Here is a 23,843-nt window from a genome sequence, read left to right as displayed (position 1 = left end):
AGATTCTGGACTATGCTCAGCATTTGCATTTAAACTACTGTTTAGGAATCCTGTTTGTAGGAAAACCGGAGAAGGGTTTATTTGCCTTGTGGAGTGATCGTTTGTTGCAGGCATAACGACAGAAGGCAAAAAAAAAAGTAAAGACTTGATACTGGCAGCTGCAGGGACCTTCACTTTGAAAATATGGTTAAAGTGATACTATCTTTGCCTAACAGTTTCCTTTTTCATAGACCTCAGCTGGCAACTTCCGTTCCCTTGTTAGTGAAGAACAAAACACTATCTTGCAATACAAACCCCCTGAATGCAGAAAAGAATAAAGCTGAAATAGTGCCTCAGTGAGATGAAGCAACTGTTAGATTCAACTGAGAAGCAGGTTTTTGGGGGCCCCTGTATTTGACAGACATCTGAACAACAAACCTTGGCAAAGGATGGCACATCGAAATCCCTGGAGGATTAAGTCCTCTTGCAGTCACCAGAATGGGTACAGCAAAAAACAGCCAAAGTGCCCCTCCCCCCATATTCCTCCATCAATTGCAACTTAATCCTCATCTGCAGGGACAATCTAGGAGTAAGAGGAGAGTTCAGTCTCAACATCTTATTCAATTCCTAGTCTCTTTGCTGAGACTTCCACTTGTAACAGTAGTGGTTTGTTGTGATGTGGAGGTATAAGCTAATGGAATGGGTCAGCAGCAAATAGCCAGTTTTGGTCAGTAGAGTCTCTTCCCTCCATATTTATTCTGGATGGACAGAGACAGTATTTGCATGAAGAAACTAAAATATATTAAAATAATAAGAACACGTGATACAGCCCAGTCCTTTTCCCTCTGTGGGTGGAGACACACCTTCCCATGGGCTTTCTCCTCCCTGACTTCCAAGCAGCTTCTGTTTTAGCACTGCACCTGACCACCTGTGCAAAGGAAGGAAGAAGCAGAGCTGGAGTTAACCTCTTATTCATCAAGAACCAGTTAATACCCCAGACCTTGTCAAACCGTTGACTCCTTAGTGACTAGAAACTGCCAATTCATTTTTCACATGGCACCAATCCCCTGCATTTCCAGTTGCTAGTGTATGGCTGTATGGTTTGGGTCTGTTTTTGAAGCGATGTGTATTTGCACATGAATGATACTTTCCTCCTTTAGAATGTGCTTTAAGATCTACTGGTGAAAAGCACTATAAAAGAACTAAGAATTATTATTATTATTATATTTAGAGATTAAGCCACTAATACCTGTGGGTATATTGCTATCTAAAGTGACAGTAAAAGAGTATGGCTGCTATTTTTTTGTACTTGCACCAGGATCAGATAATCATGTTGGAACCACTGTAATCCAGATCCTCTGCTGGCTGGGGCCGTTGCAAAGTAGACTTTGCACATCCTCGTTCCTGGGTCAGTTGTTTGGCAGGCCGCCACTCTGGATCTGCTCCTGCGTCTTCCCATGGCATCAGTGCACACATTATCACACGGCATTATCAGTGCCATGATTTGAAGACTCAAATCAAGTCACAAAACAAACATGGGGCTGATTCTTTAACTGTCCAATGAGTTGTAGGATTTGGGAACAGGCCATGGCAATTCCAGCTACCATTCTGAGAGCTTTGTGTTGGGTGGGACTGAGGATATGTCTACCTTACAATGAAAGCCTAGGATTAGAGGAATTTGATTCAATAGACCCCACAGGACTTGAGGATCTATATTGATTGTCAGCCCTAGGTTAAGAATTTTCTAACCTGGGCCTGAACCTGGAGTTCTAGTGTCCACGCTACAGTACGCAGACCTGAGTCCAACCAACCATATTCCACACTTCCTGATGCCTTCCTGCTCTAGCCCTTTGTTCACAGTGCAGTGTGGGAAAATTTGACTGTCTTAGCGAGACAAAGAAAGTTGGCCAGGAGGATACTTTTGGTGGACTTCCAGAGCACAAGTCCAGTGGGGCTGCATCTACACTGCAAAGCAATAGGGCTTGAACCCTGGGTCCTGGCTTGACTTAGGCTCGGACCCTCTGCTTCTGTGGGCTTCAGGTACCCTGGGCCTGATCCCTGGGCTAGCACAATTTGTGTATGGATGGAAGGGGGATTAGGCTGGATCCTGAGTTCAAACCTTGGGCTTACATTGCAGCGTAAACATATCCTGAGTAGCCTAATGCCCTTTAATATTGTAATTAAGAGGTAAAAATATCATGACTTAAGTCTTTCATTCCAGTTTCTGCTAAACAATATGAAGGCTTTTATGCCAAGCAGTCACTTTAATAGGGCAATACGTAAGTATGCTTTGATGACATCTATGTAACGAACACTACCATAACCATGAAGACAGTCACATTTAAATCTTGATCCTGGCTTTCAGAAAAGACTTTTAAATCTTCTTTCACCTGTTCTGGATGCAGAGTTATGAAACAGGACTGTCAAGGAAGTTGTGTCACTTCCCAGCTCTGGAAGAGGGAGACTCGACAATTGACAAAAAAAGTCTTTCAAATTCCTCTGCACTCCTTCTTGTAGGTGGGGATCTGATCCTCTGCACTGATCTCTGGAGGTGGGGATCAACATTATGTGGAAGGACCATGTGCATGATGGCTGCTGAAACAGGCCCAATGAGAATTTGTTTAGTAGACATTTGTGTGATGTGAATGGAAAGTGAGATCTTAGGATAATGCTCTTGTGGTTTATTTTTCCTAACTAAATCCTGTGTACCTTTAAAAAAAAAAAAGAAGAAGAAGAAACAGCAGCAGCTTTACCACCACAACTCTAGCTGTATTTGTCAGTGCTCAAGTCTTTAGTGAGAAAATTAGCACCTCTGAGTAAGTGGTGAAGGAAAAAGACTCAAAGTGGAAAAAATTAATCTTCTTTCATGTTTAGTCCCAACTGGAGATATAAATTGCTATCTTTTTATTGTGTTTTTACAGCACCTGCCACAATGAAGCCTACATCTCTACAAATATAATGATGGTCTGATATCTGCTCCTCTTATGTCCCCCGTGCCCATCCCAAGTATCAGTTAAAATCTTCTCATGCAACTACAGATTAAAAAGGTCAGAGACTGAGAGAAGAGAAGAAAAAGACAGAAGGAACGGCTGCAGCAAAAGGAAAAGAACTACAAATACAGCAAGAAGTAAAAGACTGAAGACTCAAAGAGGGAGAACAACGGTAAACAGAGGGAAAGATATAGAGAGAAGAATAAGAAAGAAAAGAAAAAAAGAAATATGGTAGGAGTATAGACAGAAGAGAAAGAAAGGGAGAGCTACAGAGGAAATGCACACTTGGTGCCCCCATGTTTGGGCAGAGCTGCAGAGTTTGCTGCTTGCTTTCTCTTGAGCCCTGCACTCTGGGAAAGAGAGTATCTGTTTAGATTTGTGTCTAAATTTAAACCCTGATTGCTTTGCCTCCCCCACTCTCCCCACCCTCTCTTCCTCTCAAGTACCCTCCCTCCTTCCTTGTTCTCAGGCCACTCACTGGGCTCTGTCAGTTCTCAAGCTGAGCTGGGGTTTGGATATTATATTATACGCTCCTCAGCAGTGTGTTCTCACTCTGGCTGGGCAGAAACGTTCCACAGCTAACGGGGAAAAGGGTGGGGAAGAACGACTGTCCTGAGGACATCCCTCACTTGCAGGATATGGAGGTAAAAAATTTATTGCAGTAGCCGCGCGTTGCTTTGCTGACTTACTTGCCCCAGCAGTTCAGATCACAGCATTTAAATTAGCTCCACCTTTACATGTCAGTTTCCCACTAAAAGCAGGTTATAATTTCATTTTGCTGTATTAAAAGATAATTGATCCCCTCAGTGCCCCTTGGAACTTCTTGCACACAGTTTATTCTAAAGTTGGGGGGGGGGGAGAGGGAGAGAGAAAGAGAGAGTGTATGGGGAGGGGGGAAAGTATCACTCATTTTTGAGCCTCTTCCCTTGAGTTGGAGAAGGCAGTAAACTTCAAGGGCCTGCATCATTTTGAGGCATGATTCAACCGCTCAGTTATAAAATTGGGCACATACGGAGGAACTAATTGATAGAGCTGGAACTTCAGGCTTCATGGGGATAGCTGCAGCCATACCTCTCAGTTGCCCTTTTGCAGGAATGTCCTTTATTTTTGACCCCAATGTTCCTTCTGTCCGATGTGGCTCTTTCAATCTCACTTTCATTATCCAAATCAGAGATTTTTGATTAAAAAAGCAGAGGACATAGGAATGCTAAAGAAATTAATACTGTATCATTAAGAACTGTTTGTACTTTTCATTGCTCCGCACCTCTTGTCCCCCAGGGAAGGGTGGGAGTACAGAGATATGGGTCAGGACTATTGATTCTATTCCAAACCTTGCCACTGACTTGCAGCCTGACTTTGGGCAGATGCTTCACCCCTCTGTGCCTCAGTTCTATTAATGCAAAATGAGGGTGATAGTGCTCCCCTAGCTCCCAGGGATGGTATGAAGTTGAATTCACTAGAGATTTTAAAGCGTTTTGGTAGCCTCTGATGAAAGTTGTCATAGAAGAGCAAAGTATTATATATTGATATTAATTAGGGCATAGGACATAGAGAGATTGTTATAAAAGTCAACACTTCAAATGACAAAAGATTTTCTGATTCATTCTCTGCAATTACAGATCTTGCTAAGTACCTTATCACATTTTTCCTGGGGAAATAAGTTTTTCATTAGTCCCCAGCTCAGAAGTGGCCCTGAGTACAGGAGACACACAGCAAGAATAGGGAACAGTGTTTCTTGGGCATCACCATATTTTTCTTTGAGCTCACCTGGGGAGTTCTAATAACTCCCAGTTGCTAAACCAGCCCCTCTGTGTGCTGTGATGCCCTAAGGGTAAGGGTTAAAGGTCAAGCATCTTCAGTAGAAAACCCTCAAAAGGCAGTCAAATCTGTGGCCACCCAGGTTTTACATGTGGGGCAGGATCAAGCAGTGGTCACACCAACTCAAGATGAACCATGTTGCAGGGGTCAAAAATTAAATGGATTCCTAAGGGGTTGTGGATTTAATAGAGCCAAGGTTGGGTCATTAACTGTCCTTAAGTTACTGTTAGTTTTATCATCTTTAGTTGTGCAGCTTTCTGTGATGTCTTCTCTCTGAGAAGGGGCTTTGTTGTTGGTCTCATAAGCCAATGAGACAGACTAAAGCTTATCCAGGGGAAATTCTCAGCCTGCAAGAAAACTGAGAAAAATATATAAAGCGATAAAGCCAGACACTCATGAAATTCAGCGGCTAGTTGAAAATCTAATATAAAAAGTACTTACTATGCAAAAAATCCCATTCTTATAATCAGACTAATACTTAGATCTGGAGCAGACATTAGGTTGCATCTAATCCATTCTCCACTAGCATAGGACAATATATTTTCTTGTGTTTCATGCAGTTGCGTTTTAAAGGTCACAAGCAATGGGGCTTCCACTTCCTTTGTGGGAAACACTCAGGGCCTACTAGATCTCATTATCAGGAAGGTCTTCTGAGATTTAAGATCAGATTTTCCTTCTCTTGTTTTTTCCCAGGACCCCTAGCTATCTCCTTTTTTACCACTATACATTATTATCCTTCCTAGGTGCTTTACTTGCTCCAGCCATTTGTACATCCTTTTAGTTATTATATTTAACACTTAGCTTAAAATGTTCAAAAACATTTTACAAATCGTGAATTTGCCCTCTCAACTCCCTGTAAGGAAGGTTAATATTATACAGAGGTCTAGACCACATATGAAGCCAGTGGCAGAGGTACGATCAAAGGCTCAGGAGTTCCCAGGTCCTTCTTCAGTCGGTTTCTCCCTCATTAGAGCTTTTCTCAGACAGCTGGGCTACAGCCTTTTGTTTGCAGGATCCAAGCTTAATGCAGCAGTGCAACAGAAACAAGAAGTTCTGTCATTTCCTCCTTTGCCAGGCCTTTGCTTCAGCTGTAGAGTGCAGAGCTGTTATGTGCGCTGTAGCTGGCATAATTGGCAAGTTCTTCACACTAATGGACAGATGATGATTATCAGCACTACAGAATGAGATGGGCTGCCTCCAGATGATTACCATTTTCAGCTGGTCTCGCGAACCTTTAAAAGAAAAGTAGCCAAGGCTCACTTGCCTATTTTACTGCTGCTGTTTTTTTTTTGTTTGTTTGTGTTGTGTTGTGTTGCTAGAATCTTATCCAGTCTGCCATTAGGAACATATTAAGCTTTTAGTTAGGTCAGCTGCTTTACAGGGAAAGATGGGCTAGGATCACAGATAGAGGAGAACATAGCAAAATCCAAGTTTGCCAACTCCTATGAAACTTGTAATGAAACCATGATACTTGTTTTTCTTAATGCCCCAGTTCCTCAAGTCAGGTTTAACTTAAAAATCTCAGCTTTCATTTAACAAAAGTAAGCTTCTAGCCTTCATGGCTGCACACCAAAGCTTGGAAAAACATGAATCCTAAAAGGCTCCACCAGCAGAGTGCAAATAAAAAGAACCAAAATTTAAAACACTTGGGGTTGGCAATACTGAGAGCCAAACAATCCTCAAGAGAACATCCACTGTATTTTCTTCCCAGGACCTGCAGAATTTGGAGTAAGGGACACCTGCAGCCTTGTTAGTTTATAATTATCTTAGAAGGTTTGGTGTTTGGTCTGAATAAGCAGCCTGAAGCTCAGATGCATTTTAGAACTGTATGATCCTCTGAGCTCGATGAAACTCAGCTGGAAACCTTGTAGTTTAGGCCTCTTGTAGAACCTCCAGTACCTCCTGCTGCTGGTTAGGTAGGAAATTGTTCTGCCATTTTCCCTGCCACTTCTGTGCTGGAGACTAATAGCACAGAGGCACATGCAAGTTACAAATAAGGTGGGGGGAAGCAATCCAAGTCTCTGAGCTTCAGTTTGTTTTCTGGATGAAGGTGAAAAATGGGTCTTATTTTCTCTGAACAGTAGGTTTGCAGCTGACAACTCTACTTTGGGGACATTTACGTCTCCCTTCTCTGTATCCATCAGCAGGCTTCATTTATCCTCCCTCTTGGTGTCTGTACTCCTATCTCCCTCCAGGCAGCTAGCTCCTCATTTTCCCCAGGAGGAGAACAGTACTCCGTGTGCAGGTGGCGGAGGCCCTCTCGGTGCGATGGAGGTTGGTCCTGGCAGGAGTCACCAGGATCGTAGATCTCCTGGACTACAACGGGGGGTCACTGGGTGGATCCCCAGGTACTGGCTGGGCACATGGGGCTCTCCACCCTTCGAACCCCCCGGCGCATGCTCCAGGAGGTGAAGGCAGCTTTGCTTCCCGCTGCTCGGATTTACCTCAAGCAGGTCCTGTGAGAAGGCGCTCCTCGCCCCTCCCTCAGTCCTAACCCTCCAGAGCTTTCCATCAGGCCCTGACCCTGCGAGCCCCCGGCTGCCCCCTCCCCATGCACCTAATCAGCTGCAAGACCTGCAGCTGGTCCATTTCCGGACCACGCCCAGGGACCATCTGTACATGCTCATGCTCCACATCCTCCATTTCCTCACCCTCATGTCCCACCCAGACAACAAATGGCAGGACCTGATACCACCTGTGGAGGGCGAGGACCCCCGGTGGGCCAGCCTCTACTCCACCCTGACCCCACGGCCTGCCAGGGACATCAGCTGGCGGCTCCTTCACAGAGCCGTGGGCATGGGTGTGTACTTGGTGTGGTTCATCCCTCTCCCTGACACCTGCTTCTTCTGCAGCGTGAGAGAGACCCTGGCGCACGTTTATCTTGAGTGCGCCAGGCTGCAGCCCCTGTTCCGGCTCCTCCAGAATCTCCTGCTGAGGTTCTGGCTGCACTTCTCCCCACACCTGTTCCTATATGCACACCCCATCCATGGCCCCACAAAGTTGCGGGACCTCTTGGTCAACCTCCTCCTAGCCCTGGCCAAAGTGGCCATCTACAACACCAGGGAGAGGAGGTTGTCTGGAAGGGCGCTCTGAGACTGTGGGGCCTATTTCCATTCCTCTGTCCATTCACACATCCGGGCAGAGTTCCTCTGGGCAGTGTCCACTGGCTCCCTGGACACCTTAGGGGAGTGGTAGATACTGTCTGGGGTTCTTTGCTCAGTGTCCCCTTCCGGCTCCCTCCATTTGGACCTGTGACCCCCATGCTCGCTCCTGTTTTTTTCATTTGTTATCCCCCGAAATCAACTGAGTCCCAGGTCCAGTGGCTCCTCCCCTTAGGCTGGGGGAGGGGTCTTTAGCACATACCCATCCACTTCACTGAATTCAAATAGTAGGAGAACAGTTCTCTGCCTCTTTGGTAGCTCACTTAGCCACTTCCTTTCTGTGGATACATATTGAGTGGGTTCCCTGTCCCACAGCCTGTGTTCTCTGTGCTTTGGGGCATCTTCCACAGGATGCATGTACAGGCGCTGCTGGGCTATGGGCCCTCGCCTGATACAGGTAGGGCACTGAGTGTGAGAATGACATCGACTCTTTTTAATCCTGCCGCTGCCATAGAACTCAAGCTGGCTTGTCCCCAGTAGATGAGACAATGGGAAGAAGCAGAAGAGTGAAAGAAAGATTCTCTCAGCCCTCTGTTCCCCTTTCCTCCCAGATGAGCTGTCAGACTCATCAGAGTCCAACACAACTGCTCCCTCTCATGGGAGGACAGACTCACCTTCCTATTTAACAGCACATTCATACAGACTCTGTGGTAGAACACAGCTCTGATCTCTTGTCTAGCATTACTATATCATACTTAAAATCCAGGGACCTAAAGCCCTCTCCCTAGCCCCAACACAGCTGCATCCCTGCAGAAGCAGTTAGTCTGTCCCTAGTAATAATTATTCAGACTCAGGCAGAGCAGGGACTTGAAGTGGGATGTCCCACATCCCAGATGATTGCCCTAATCACTAGGCTATTGGTTTTTCTGGGCAGAGCACTCTCTTAGGGTATGTTTACACTTCAAGAAGGGGAGTATAATTCCCGGCTTGAGACATACCCATGGTACCTCTGATTGAGCTAGCGTGCTAAAATTAGAGTGGTAACCATGGCATGAGCAGTAGGAGGGGCTTGGTATCCCGAGTATGTTCTCATCTGAGATACGTACTTGGGGTGGTTAGTCCCTCCTGTCACTCACGCTGTGCTGGCTACATTTTATTTTTAGCGCACTGGCTCGATCAGAGCCAGCACAGGTATGTCTCCTTGAGCTGGGAATTACACTAAAAGTCTCATTTTCATTCTGATGAGAAACTAAAGCAATTTTTGAAACCTTGGGGCTTTTTTCCCCACAAAATAGAATTCTTGTTTTCCAGCCAGCCCCTGGTATCACCCCATCAGCCTTCTGAGCCAAGAACTAGACAAGTCACTCTTCTCAGCTGATCACCACTTTTTAATTGGCTGGAAATGTTGCTGTTGAGGGGCATAATACACTTTCTTTGATAACTGCCGCCCTATCTCTGGAGGGCAGAAAAGACTCCTGTTTCTGCCCCACTGTCCTTGAAGGGAGTTTATGGGAGGCCGTAGGCTGCTTCCTCTGTCTGTCCAGGGACCACCTTGACAATGCTACTCCAAGTGGAAGGGCAGGGCACTGGCATGGAACTTAAACCACACCTTGTTCTTCTGTGTTCTGGTTCACAAACCCCAGATGGTCTCTGATGCAGATATCTATATTACCAGATCATAGGCTGAGGCAGACAGAAGGTACTGTAACTGAATTGCCCAAACCATATGCCGGTGGGGGGAAGGAGGGAGGGAGAGATGGGAATCAGGAGTCTTCAGTTTTATTCCTTTAGTCAGATCATATTATAAAGTGAATAATTCATTTAGGGGCTGCAACACAAGAATAAAGAAAGGCCCAGTGGGCCTAACATAATATCCAGCACAATCCTATTGACAAAATTACCTACATTTTCCCCATGTATAGAGTAAATTTATATCAATAACTCAATGTGAAAGTCACGGCTTAACACTTTTACTGTAGTTCATAGACAACTAACAGCTGTGTTTAGAATTATGGAGAATCATTTTTCTTTCTATGCTTCATTTTAATAATTTGAGTTATTTATTTGTTATTTCATCTCTGGCCTGTAGTACAGCAGTTTTAGTTTTAAAAGCTCAGTGATTTTAGCCTGTGTATCAACACACTACAGAATCATAGAAGTCAGAGATAGAAAAAACTGTTTGCCCATCAATCTGGCTAATGCAGGATTATACCCTATAGCATGTTCTCCAGCATTTCTGTCCAGATTGGTATTAAATGACTCAAGCAATGGGGCTTCTATCACTCAAGATTATTTTACAGGCTCTCTGACTTTACTGTTAATAAGCTTCTCCTAAGAATCCACTTGAGTTTTAATTGCATCCCATTAGTCCTCTCTGTACCACCCTAAATAATTCCTTACCCTCATTACACCTGTCAGTTACTAGAGGCATTCTGCAAGAGTCCAAGATTGCTTCATCTTCTCCAACCTATTGCGTCATCTGGGGCCTCACCTGTGCCAGAAGTAGGCTTCTGAAGGCAAGAAACATGGCTATACATTGGTACAGGACTGAGCACATTGGTGCTTGATAAATACAGTATTGCATTCAGTTCTGGAAGTCTCAGCATCAGGAAGATGTAAACAAAACATAGGGTGTACACAGAAAAGCATCAACATGTTAAGGGCAGGAAAGCTTGGTTTATGAGAATGGCGTTACGTCAGGATCACTTGGCCAAATGGTAAGAAGGAGGATGATGACTGTCTAAATATATTTGAAGTGTGTAGACTCTCAGGGTAAAGAATAATTTACTTTACTGAACCAGGGGGTATCTCTAGGAGTAATGGAATGAAATTAAGAAAAGCAACAAAGTTTTCTGGCAGCAAGATCTATTATGTTTTGGAATAGTTATCCAAATGCAGTGGAAGCCCCATCCCTTGAGACATTTAAAAATAGATTTGACAAAGCACTTGAAAGAGACACTGTCAGGAGCTATTTTGAATTGAGTTGGAGCAACAGCATTGAGTGGGGGTCCGATCCTGCAAGCCTTCCATGGGCTATGTGTACACTACAAAGTTAGGTCAGCTTATCTATATCACTCAGAGCTGTGAAAAACTTCACGCCTGTGTGTTGTAGCTAAGCCAACCTTTAAACCCTGGTGTAGATACCGTTAGGTCGATGAAATAATTTCTGTCCATCTATCTACCACCTGTCAAAGAAGTAGATTTACTACAGTGATGGAAGAGCCCCTGTGAATTAGTGGCTGCTCTGCACATGAATGGCTTGTAGGACCAGGTCAGATGAGATTATCACCAGTGTCTATGACTCCATCCTGCTCTCTCAAATTGTTAAAAACCTGGAAACTCCCACCTATAGGAAATGTAACTCAGAAAACAAATATATACAAAGTTTGCAAAAGCCTGGGAACCCTTTATTGCATATGTAAAAATACCCAGTATTACTCTGTCTTCCTTTTTCCAATTGCTTTCCATAACAGCAATCAGTGTAGGTTGCTAAGTTCTTGGAATGTCTTCCTTACTGGATGTCATGTTTACTTTGATGAAAATAAATTCCCCCCCTGAGTTTATGTTCCAGGTTTTCCTGGAATTTCAAACCTTTGGCCTTGCTATTATTAGTCAGTCTGACTTGTGAAACACACAATTTTTTTTCTTATACTCTATTAAAAAAAAAAAAAAAGAATAAATGGCTAAACCATCAAGTCCAGAGTAGTAAAGACCTTCCCTCTAAAGAACACAATCTCTTCCAAAGTGTTTATCTCCTGTAGGGTAATGGGACTATCAATAGAAACCTTCACTCAAGTTCATGCTATTCACTGAATAATTACAATAGAGTTCAGAAAAACAGGAAGAAAAGTGAGAAGGCCCCTGCATCACCGAACAGAGCTGAGTGGGAGGTAGCAGAACAAATGTTGATAATATGTAAAATCTGCACTAGTACAGTCCCTTTAGCTTTGGCACAGTCCCACACCAGAGCTGAAATATCATTGACTCATAGAAATGTAGGGCTGCAAGGGATCTTAAGTCATCAAGTCCAGCTCCCTGTGCTGTGACAGGACAAAGTAAACCTAGATCACCCCTGACAGGTGTCTGTCCAACCTGTTTTTAGAAATTTCCAAGGATGGGGATTCCCCAGCCTCCCTTGGAAGATTATTCCAGAGATTAACTGCCTTTATAGTTAGCAAGTTTTTTTGTCTAATATCTAACCTAAATCTCCCTTGCTGTAGATTAAGCCCATTACTTCTTGCCCTCCCTTCAGTGGACATGGAGAACAACTGATCACCATCTTTATAATAGCCCTTAACACATCTGAAGATAGTTATCAGGTCCACCCCCGAACACATACACCACACACACACACTCTCTTCTTTTCTCAAGATTAAACATATCCTGTTTTTTAACCTTTCCTCATAGGTCAGGTTTTCTAAACCCTTTATCATTTTTTATGCTGTCCTCTGGACTCTATACAGTTTGTTCACATCTTTCCTAAAGTGTGGTGCCCAGAATTGAACACAGTACTCCAGCTGAGGCCTCACCAGTGCTGAGTAGAGCCATACAATTACCTCCTGTGTCTTACATATAAAGCTCCTGCTAATACACACCAAATTTATATTAGCCTTTTTCATAATTCCATCACATTGTTGACTCATATTCAATTTGTGATCCATATGTCTTTTCAGCAGTACTATCTCCTAGCCAATTATCCGCCATTTTGTAGGCATGCATTTGATTTTTCCTTCTTATGTGAAGTACTTTGCATTTGTCTTAATTGAATTTCATCTTGTTGAATTCTCCAAATCTCCAATTTGTCAAGGTCATTATGAATTCTAAACCTGTCCTCCAAAGTGCTTGAAACCCCTCCCAGCTTGCTGTCATCTGCAAATTTTATAAGCATACTTCCCACTCCATTATCCAAGTTATTAATGAAAATATTGAATAGTACCAGACCCAGGACTGGCCCCTGGGGGACTTCATTAGATATACCCTCCCAGTTTGACATAACTACTTTTTGAGTACAGTCTTTCAACCAGTTGTGCATCAATTGTGACCACCCCTGTATTCACACCCTACAAACTACTGTAATAATCTTGGTAGAAAATATGCCTTGTGAAGTATCATTTGACAACTAATAACTCACTTGTCAAAAATATAATGGTGAAATGTGTTTAGCAACATTATATGTAAAGTTATGAACATTGGAATTATGACTGAAATATGTTTACCAGACAAGTCTGGGGAGGGGGGCAAACCTATTCCTCAAAGACATAGGACAAGCTTATACCTCTAACCAGGTGTCATCAAAGTTGATTGGCAATCATCTGTCAAGTGGCCTTTCTTTGGCAACAAAGCAGGGCAGGAACAGATCAATCTGCATTGTAGCAAACAACAGCATGGAACCTCTTTCACCTTAAGACTCCATGTCTTCATCCTCACAGAGGGAAGGAACTTTATCTAGGGGTAACTCTCAGGAAAATGCATTTCAAAGGGTGACTGAACTATAAAAAGCAAAAACTCTCCAGGATCTCTTTCTCTCCCTCTCTCTCTTTCATCTAAGAAGGCAAAGTAACCAGCCTTTTGACTTTGGGAGGGACCCAGAGATGAAAATGTAGTTAGCAATGTTGCTGGGAACATGTGGTAAGGATTTTACTTTGAACCAATTCTAGTTTGTTAAGTTTTAGCTACTAGAAAGCGTTTTATCTTTATTTCTCTTGTAACCATTTCTGGCTTTAATGCCTTGTACTTTTACTCACTTGAAATATCTCTCTTTATAGTTAAATAAACTTGTTTTATTTTTTAATTAAAAGTAATCCAGTGTTGTGTTTAAACTGAGCTGTTTGGTAATACCATTTAAAGTAGCAGGCTATTGGATATTGGCCCCTTACAGGAACAACAGACCTATAATATCTGAATTGTCTAGGAGAGGGCTGGATAGTGCAGAACACATGTTTTGGGGGAAAATTGGGACTGGGAGTGTGTTGGGGTCACTATGTAAGTAGCAAGCAAGGCTGCTGGAAGCCAGAGCGTGGCTGTTTGCTGACAGGCTGCTGTGGTCAGAGTTTTTGGACCAGGACTGCAGCTATACACAGACACCCAGGGTGTGACTTGCATGCTGTTTGTGAGGGTTCCAGGTTGGGAACTACAACAGCAGAGCATTGTGAGGTACCCAGGTTTCAGGGCAGGTGGTGACACAGCCTCTCACTGGTCTGGATTGCCCCCCAGAATGTAATAGTGGCACCACCTTATAGTAATTTCATCTGGACCACATTTCCCTACTTTGCTTGTGAGACTATCATGTAGGACTGTGTTAAACACCTTACTAAAATCAAGATATAGAACATCTACAGATTCCCCCTATTCACTAGGCCAGTAACCATGTCAAAGAAGGAAATGAGGTTGGTTTGGCATGAATTGTTCTTGACAAATCCATTCTGGCTATTCCTTATAACCCTATTATCCTCTAGGTGCTTACAAAAAGTATTATTATTCATATTTTACTATTTGTATTACTGTAGCACTTAGGAGCCCCAGTCATAGACCAAGACTCTTGTACAAACACAGAACAAAAAGGTAGTCCTTGTCTCAAAAAGCTTAAATACCTTGCACCTCTTTTCCATTTTTAACCTAAAGCCATCGTGTCTTCTAGATTGCTAGGGATGTCCACCCCATTTGACATCAAGCCCTGCTATATATGGCACAGGTGACTGTAGCCAAATTCACCAAGAGGGTTCTTTCCAGGGGCATACCTCCTGTTCCTTTTTAGGAGATTTGGAGCATAATCTGTAGCTAGCCAGGCAATCCAGTTTTAGTCTGCAGAGTCCCACAAGGTAAGGTTTAAGCCTTTAGAGAGGCCTTTTCATCAAGCAGCTCATGGGAAAGAAAATCCAACAAGTAACGCAATCATGCAGTTAAAGACTCCTACCTTATTGCATTTACTCCACCCTCCGCTCTGTAATTTAAAATTGTTTGTTATCCTCTCTAGAAGATGAAGTATAATTTTTTCACTACTTTTCTTTCACACAATTTTTAAATTAATTTTGTGCGGGTGAAGAGGGCTAGCCCTGGAGACAGATGTTCTCCATATTCCCCACTAAGTATGCATAGCACAGGCAGCATAAGATTCCCCTGCACCATGGCTCCCTAGTGCTTCAACTTTAACCTGAAAATCCTGGAGATCAACTTTAACCGGAGTTCCTGTTTCTGGGGAGAGGAAATGTTAGTCCCCATTCAGTCCTTGGCCTTTCTGTAAACAAAGGGACATCTTATGATTTAAACTACCCAACTGAGAAACAAGATAAGTGACTTTCTCAAGGCTACAGAATCCATGTCAGAGGTTGAATTAGAACTCAGGAGCTGTTGGTGCCTACCCTTCTCCTCAGACCATGTTTTACTCAGTTGTTGGACTTGTTTGCTTTGGAAGGTCATTGGGGCCCCCAATACAATTTAGACGTGCCCCAGAGTAAAATTAAAGCGTTTAGGCCCACATTCTTAAGACTGACCACTAATTTTGGTTGCCCAATTTGACACCATCCGTGTAGGGCCTGATTGCAGAGGTCCTGAGAACCCAGAACTCCAGTTGAAGTCAGTGGGAGTTGTAGGTGTCTGACACCTCTGAAAATCACTCACTAGCAGCCAGATCCTTAGCTGTGCTACCAGGCCCTTTGAGCTGCTTAAAGGTATTTCAAAAAGACCTTCCTTGTTTTAAAAACCCTCTATGGACTTAGTTTAGCATTTACAATTAAAGTTAATTAATTAAGTTACATGCATACCATCACCCGGACCACTAAGCTATATCCTTTCCCTCACCCTTTGGCTCTGCATGTCCTCTTAGACTAAGTTCTTCCAGTGCAGACTGTCTATTTCTATGTCCTATCCTCAGTACAGTACGGACTATATCTTGGAAGTTACAACAGTATAAATAGTTTTAGAAATTAGCTCTCTCTACTGCAGTCCTTGCTTCCTCTTCTTGTCTACTGTCAGTCTCCTCTTTGTCTTTTCACTCAGCTGTGGACACAAGCAGCCTCTTTGTGTTTCTTCCCCCTGAAACTCCCACCTCATTGCAAATCTGCCCTGATGACAATTTGTCCATTGCCTGTACCTCTCACTAGCTGAGGGATAGAGAAATTACTGAATGTTGTCATGTGTTTGAGGACACTGTTTGAAAGACATTCTCAAAATCAAGTTGTATACTGCTTAGACCAAGTTCTGCTTTCAGTTAGATGACTGGTATTCATTTCCTTCAAAGCACTTTACATTAGATTTATGTTTGTGTAAGTGAGAGCAGAATTTAGCCCAGAATTGTTTCTACAGCTATAATTCCTGTTAGAACAGTTTAAAGTATTATTACTCTTTAGATAACATTCATAATTATATTTTGCCCTTTTTTGGAAAAAAATTAATCAACAGAAAGCTATTTTGTTTAGAGAGGAAGTGTGGTCTAGTAGTATATACAGAGACCCAGGGCTCATTGGTTTTATTCCTGACTATCAACTCACTTACAAGCACACATCATTTGTCCTTGGCAAATTCACTTACCCTGTGTGCCTTGGTTTAATTAGCTCTAAAACAGAGATAATGCTTACTTCCTCAGATGTGTGGGGGTTGTCAGCCTCAATTAATTAGTGTTGCAATACTTTGAGATCATTGGATAAAAGCTGCTATCAAAGTGCAACATATTAATATAAGTTAGCCCAGACTGCGTTATTCTCCCCCTACATGCACACACTGGGGACAGAGAAAGTTGTTTCCAGGGGCAGGAGGTATCTGACCTCTGTTGAAGGACAAGAGATTAGCAAACAGAGGTACAAGACTTGAGGAGTGCATATGGAGAGACACCAATTCATTTGGGTGAAAGCTGACAAGTTGTCTATATTTCCCAGACCAAAACAGTCAGAAATCTTATATCAGTTAAACAAACAAAAGTTGGGTAGTCAAGCAGGATCCTGTACATGGGAAGGAATAGGCTGGGAAAGTCAGGAGAGAGAGAGAGAGAGTGTGTGTGTGTGTAAGGAGGGGAACTACATTAGCTAAATGGGCCATATCTTAGAGTGGCTATTAATGCTGTCCTCATTGAGCACTGTCCTCTCACACTGTGCACCTTGGGGAAAATGTGAACAGCCGGGACACCTCAAGGACAAACCCAAAATACCACCAATAGAGTTTCTTGTTAATGGCTCCAAGAACTGCATGGAGATGAAGCAACAGGGTCCAGCTCAGTCTGGCCATAATCTTTGTAACAGCTGTTGTCAGCTGCAGATAAAAGCTGCCACTAATACTACATTAGGGGCAGGATAGGTCTTTGTTTCTCAAGAAGAGGGTGAGGCTATCCCAAAACATGAGTATCTCTAGATTCCTAAGACTTCTCATGACGTCAGAAACCTCAATAGCTTGCCAGCTTCAAGACCCATCATGAAAATAAGTTTCTGTCCCTCATGGTTTGCAGAGAAAAGCTTGAAAATAGGATCCCAGTGCACACCAAAAGTTCAGGAAAAGAGCCCAACATTTTAAAAGTCTCATGATTTTTGAACTCTTGGGGTGGACAATACTGCAAACTGAAGACATTTTAAAATCCGTCTCAGCCAAGGAGGAGAAGGAGAGAAGGGAGGAAGATAGAGGAGCCTGCTCCAAGGGGGCATCACTGAAAGTCATCTGTTCAATTAACTGTCAGGTAGATTCCACATGTCACCATACAGCCTTATCAGTATCTTTGTCAGCAATATCTATTACCTTTCTTATCAGTACCTTTGGGTTCCTCCTGTATACTCTTGCTTGTTTATTAGTAGTACCCTCAATCCCTTTGAACCGTGAGGCCCTAGGGAAGGTATATGCAGACCCTACTTGTTAGGTGGGTCTCAGTATTTTATTGGCATTGTATTGAAGCTAGGATACCAGATTACAGAGCTTTACAAAGGCAGATAGGTGACTTTGTCTCTTCCACTTTGTGACCTATACAGCTACAGCAGACCCTCACTATAATGCCCTTTGCAAGAGCTGTGTTGCCAGGTGTCTGGTATTCAACCGGGAAGCCCGGTCCAAAAGGGAACCTGGCAGTGCTGACTGGACACTAAAAGTCTCGATGCCCACTGTAACCAGCCTCTGCCACTGGGAAGAGCAGCAGCTGCTGCTGGAGCCTGGAAGAGCAGCTCTGCTTAGCTGCTGACTGAGAGAACCCAGCTCCAGTCTCTCCCGCAGAGAAGTAGGCACCGGTGCCTCCCATCCCGGGTGCCAGGGAAATCCTGTTCGCCCCCCTGCTCACTCTGCTGTGCCCCGATTTCCCTGCCCCAGCCACTCACTCTGCAGACTGACCACTCCTCCCTCCATCTCGCTGTGCCCCAGTTGCCCCTGGCCGCTTGCTCCAGGAACCCATCACCTCCCTCTGCCCTGCCTTGCCCCAATTGTCTCGGGCTATAGCGAACATGTTCCCAGGATCCCACCTCCAGCCACGCCCGCTGTAGTGGGGGGGCTGCGAGGTCCCCCGGCCTGAGGTGCAGCCAGGGCACAGTGCTCCTCTGAACCAGGGCTGTGGAAGGGGGGCGGAGAGCTCCTCCAGCCCTGGGATGGCGGCAGGAACTGACAGTGCTCCTCCAGCCATGGCACGGAGAAAACATTCCAGTGAGGAGACAGCGCTCCTCTGCCCGGGGTCACAGCAGGAAAGCAGAAAGCTCCTCCAGCCTCTGGGCTGTAACAGGAGCTGACAGCACTCCTCTGGCCCCAGGGTCGAAGGAGCTCTCTGCCCCCTTGCTGCGGCCCCGGGGCCAGAGGAGCTCTCTGCCTCCTGGCGGCGGCCCCGGGGCCACAGGAGTGCTCCCTCTCCTTGCCTCAGCGCCCGGGCCAGAGGAGCATTGTCAGCTCTTGCCGTGGCCTCAAGGCCAGAGGAGCTGTCCCCGACCTCTCTTGCTATAACGAACCCCCGGCTATACCGAACAAATGGCTTGGATCCCCAGGGGTTCGTTATAGTGAGGGGGTACTGTATTTCAAGAGACCCTAAGGCCAACATTGAGTCACTAAACTGCCTCTCCTAAATAATTAAGCTTAGATTTCATACATATTTACTTTTGTGGAAAAAGATATCTAGCTGGAAGTTAAACACGTTTCTGTACAAATTCAGTTTCTGAGCTTGCATCTGCCCCAGCAAGTCTGACACTATGCAGCATTATTTCACCTTTTTAGTGGAAAGAGGTCTCAACAACAGGGAGAATGACTTTATCAGAGGATACATTTAAATAGAACTCGTCATTTATTTTAATTACAGTGACCATTTTGTTTGAAATAGAGAAGCTGGGCAGTATTTTTAACACTTGCAATTTCCTGAAGTCTACAGATGTTTCCTATAAGTCTGCTGAGAAGGAGAGAGCAGATTATTTGCAAGTTTTGCTTCAGCGGCATTCATCTACCAAGATTCTCACAACTCCATACCATAGTCACTGCTGGCATAAACAAGAACAGCAGTATTAAGGGCAATGAAGTTGCAGCTGAACATATGACACCATGGGTTAAACAGTCAGGAGTGGAGGAAGTCACCATAGTTGCTGTGGTTCTTCATTACATAGGCCATATTTTTTGTATCAAGTCATGGGAGCACTGATGTGGGGGAGCCATAGGCAATCTCCTTTATGCTCCTCTCAGGTCATTTTGAAAAAAGGACCAGAGAAGGTGTCCTGAGCAAGTGCCATCTTCCAAACCCACACAAACAGAAAACAGAGCTTTGTGATAAAGACCCCCAGTATGGAAACCACTGGGCTGTTTCTCCTAGCCCCTCTACTTGATGACAGAGGCTGCTTGCATCATCAGGAATAGGGACAACTAGCCATCAACTGGGAACAGTGCACCCTAGGGTTACAATAATGTACAAGCAGGAGCTCTCCCTGCTTTAATAAACAAAGGAAGCAATACTCCTTTATTCCTAACATACCTTAATTATTATAGCTGCAGCTATCACCAACACTTTGGCAAATTCCTGCTGTTTACTAACTTCCCCGAGTGTAGGGTTGTCCTTTTTTAGAATGTTTTCCTGAGATTGCCCTTCTGAGTGAAGGCTCTTTAAATTTGGCAGAACCAAGCAGCTGTGGCTCTACCTCAAAAAGGAGGAGTGGTTTCATAAATGAAATATTGTTTCTGACAACAACATTAGTATGCTCGGGTGTGAACATAGGAATAGCATGGATTCCAGCACATGCCTGGATATGTGGCAATGAAATGGTGGATAAGGAAGCGAAAAATGCTTTAAAATGGGAAAATTGATATCAAGACTTGAGTAAACAGGAATTTAAAAGTTTAATTAAATAAAGGACTTTAAAAGGAATGGCCAGTATTCTGGACCAAAGAGAAAAGAGGAAGAATATTCTATGAAGTATACTCCAAAATAGAGGATAATGTGCTATTCCAAAGTTATAAAAGGATCAGTGAAGTACTCGTACTTAAACCACCAACTGGTCACTCTGGTTTGAATAATAATTTATATACACACTGAATAGACACAAAGATGGGTTATGTAACACATGTAAGGTTAAAGAAACAGCGGATCACCTGACATGGGAGCATGGTGAGTGTTCCAGTAAAGAAAGTCTTTTTATGAAGATTTTAGATGATGTAAGGTGACAGACTATACCATGAAAGGTTTAGTGAAAATATCGGGAAAGTGGGGTAACATTAAAAAAGCTCTATTACATTTTTTTAAGGATATAGAGTAGGGTAAGAGAGTAGTGGTATGAATGGATGAGGTGTATGAATGAATGAATGAATAAAATAGGTGGTGATAATAGACTCAGTAGATGAACCTGATTCACCATAAAGCATAAGAAGAAGAAGCTGTAGTTCTAGCTGTAATAGCCCTGTTGTAAGTAGGAGCTGCTTGTTCTTTTGCATCTTCTGGCTGGTTAAGTATCTTTTATGTTTTCTCTTTATCATAGTTGCAGAGGTAGAATACTTTTATGTTAACCTTTGTGGGGCTCTTGGCTATGAACTCAAAGACTGTAACTGTGCTACATGGAGTTCTCAGGAGAGAAAATCCATGACTAGGCTACTGGAAATCTGTGGCAAAACTTGAATTTTTTTAAAGCAATCTCTTTCAAAACACATGAATACACTAGTCTGTTTAGTGGAATAGTTGTATCTTGAATAATTTTAAGTAAAATTGGATTTATTTCACCTAGTTTTGTCTTTTTAAAAACATCCTCCCCTCCCTGAAATCTTTCAAGTGCACTTTAATATGCTCCTCAGATAACTTCCCCTTCCTCTTTCAAACGTATAGCCCTATTATTGTGAAATGTCTTTTCAAGTTAATTCAGGTACACTGACAAAATGTTTTAGCTGTATGCTTCTATTGAAAGTATCCACAGGGAAATAATTAATGTTGCTCTTTACTGTTGTCATTATACTTCAGTGTTAACACCCTTTAACACCTGTGCTGTAGTGGAGGATTACTCTGATGCATGTTTCCAGTGACCCTACTCATGAGTCTTCCTTGAGGTTGCTTGTGATGGCTCCTGTTTTCATTGAAATTAGGGCTGAAGAAAGGTGGTGTAGCATACGGGGCTCTAGCAACAACGCAGCATTCACAGTTCAGGAGTTCCTTTTCTTTTCTCACTTTTTCTGCCTATTTTTCCCCTTGCTTTCTGGCACTCTCATTTGTGGTTAATGAGCACTCATTTGTCAAAGAGCCACCAGAATCTACATAATGGCAACAGCTGGGAGATTCCACAGGGAGAAATGTGTACTCAGAGAGGTCTCTAACATGCCTTCAGGGCCCCAGAACTGGGTCCAGGGACCCATTCACACTACTGTGACAGCCTGTAGGGTCACAGAGTCTGGTCTGAGAGCCCTTTATAGTCACAGCTTGTTGGGGGTTCTGAAGCCTGAGAAGGGGTCTTTTAAAACCCATGACCTATTAGCATAATGTTCAGTCCTTCCCCTAAACTGAGTCTGCAGTATCAAATCTGTCACATTCTTAGGCTGCCTAATGAGATCATGGGGCTCCTTCACTCATTTCCTGTCAATTTGGGTTAGGGGAAGCCTTGAGAATGGAAGTGTAAGGGCTTGTCTACATGGGGAAATTAGTGTTAAATAGGTAGGGTGTGTATTTAAAACACAATAGCTATTGCACACTAGCTCTCCATGGGGACACTCCAAGTCCACACTAAGACTGTCTTTTTGTGATTTAGATTAATCCATGAAGTGTGGAATCAGAGTGTCCACACCAAGGTGTTAGTACAGAATAGCTCTTCAGTAAAAGCTATTCTGCATTAGCTATTCCGGGCTATTGCCCTGTGTGGACAAACCATAATGCTCCTGTTCAGCCATCCCAGATGATGTGGGAAAAGTTCTTATGGCATTTAGTTTTCTTGCCTATTTTAAATTCTCCTTTGTCATAATTTATATCAGAAACCTATTTACTATACCTTTAAAGGGCAGGTATTGCACACAGACAGATTTAGCAAAGCATTCTGGGAATGTTATTACATCTATCATCATGATATCTGACTTCCTCACAGCCGGTTTGTGATTTTTTTCTTTCTGAATTTATTTCTCTTCCCCTCCCTTTAGCAATGTTTGCACCTTAAATGGAAGTCTCATTTTCTTTCATTGGCTTTCTGCTATATTTCACCCCTGCTGTCTAGCAGAGTGAAACCTATTGACACTCTGGGGGTTAGTTGTTCTTCCTCTGAAATGGGGCATCAAATTAGTGTGAAGAAGATAGGAATTCCTGCATTCTGGGATCTTTAAACCACACTAAGTTCTGATCTATCATGTGGATCAAATGCATTTGGCTTCTGACTCGAGTTTTATTATTTAAATAAAACCCAAAACTCACACTGGGCAGAACCAGAAAATACAAACTCCAGATGTATCCTAAATGCTGGAAAATGGAGGTGCTACTAGCATCTCTAATCCCTACCTCTCCCAGCAGGAGTCATTGCAGGGATGAGATAAGGGGGCTGAACATATAGGTCTCATAATTACCCCAGCCTCTCCAGAAGGAGGTGCTGCAGGGGCTTATGCAGTAGCTCTGGCTGTGGAGGAGTTCACAGTTATTTAAGTCCCACTCTCCTGCGGAAGGAGCCATGTTAAGGAATGCAGTTAGGACAATGACTGTAGAAGAAACTCACAGCAGCCAGAACCTCTATCTTTCTCTCTGCAAGCACTTCTGTGGATAGCTGCATTAAGTTAACACCATCAGAGCAAGGAGAGGCTTCACTGCAGATAAGGAACCAAAAGGAGAAATAAGGAGAAATAAATCACACAAATCCCTCCATAAATAGAGGACTTGAAGATGCCAAAATGCATTAATTTGCTGAGTGGGGTACAGGGAGGGAAGAAGAAAAATGCTTCGTTGGGACGGCGGGAGGTCATTGTGGCAAGAAAAGTTTTGTCTACTCAAGTCTTAAATCTTCAGATGTAATGTTTCTTGTGCTGGGGGCCCAGCATGATTCTGAGCTCCGAATCTGAACAATCATTGTGGGATGTCCTTCTAGGGATGTAAAGTACAGACCAGTGTAAGCCTGAGCCCTCCCATTTCCTGGGTAACCTCTGCTCAGCTTTAGCTGAAACTTTCACAGATAATGCAGAGAATTAATAGCCTTGTAGTGTGCATAGGCTCTGCTAGGTTTTTTTTCTCTTTCTCTCTCTTGTTGTTATTGTGTTATCATTCAGGTATTTTCCTGACTCCATGCCTCCTGATTCATTTTTGTGCTCTCTTACTCCTCCCCTTCTACTTATCATTCCACTTCCAGTTCTTACACTGCTCCCCTCTTGATATCATCCTGATGAAAGTGATGTATCTAGCCACAACACCAAAATAAAACCACTTTTTCTATCTTGAATTTCAGACAAGGAACAATTTTTTTCTAAAGAGATCTATTTACGGACAACCTGGATCTTAACTCAGGTCTGACCAAAGAAAATGGCTATTCCAAACTTCTTTGTATTTAAAGTTCATTTTTAAAAATGAAGTTTTAATGAATACTCT

The 23,843-nt window shown here is 43.3% G+C and overlaps 1 protein-coding gene across 1 annotated transcript in view; it reads left to right on the top strand.

The window, feature by feature from the left end:
- The first annotated feature begins 2,896 nt into the window (after positions 1-2,896).
- RCSD1 (RCSD domain containing 1) overlaps positions 2,897-23,843 on the top strand; it is a 40,853-nt gene continuing 19,906 nt past the window's right edge. Inside the window, exon 1 of the mRNA XM_067546280.1 lies at positions 2,897-3,613. Within this exon, the coding sequence (XP_067402381.1) occupies positions 3,608-3,613 (6 nt within the window). The 5' untranslated portion in view covers positions 2,897-3,607. The remainder of the gene's footprint in view (positions 3,614-23,843) is intronic.

The sequence above is a fragment of the Emydura macquarii genome, unplaced genomic scaffold (assembly GCF_026122565.2).
Source record: "Emydura macquarii macquarii isolate MOO-44397 ecotype Brisbane River unplaced genomic scaffold, CSIRO-AGI_Emac_v2 contig_1119, whole genome shotgun sequence".
Classification (NCBI taxonomy): Eukaryota; Metazoa; Chordata; order Testudines; family Chelidae; genus Emydura; species Emydura macquarii.
The sequence above is the reverse complement of the archived record's forward strand: the minus strand, read 5'-3'. Positions and strand labels throughout refer to the sequence as shown.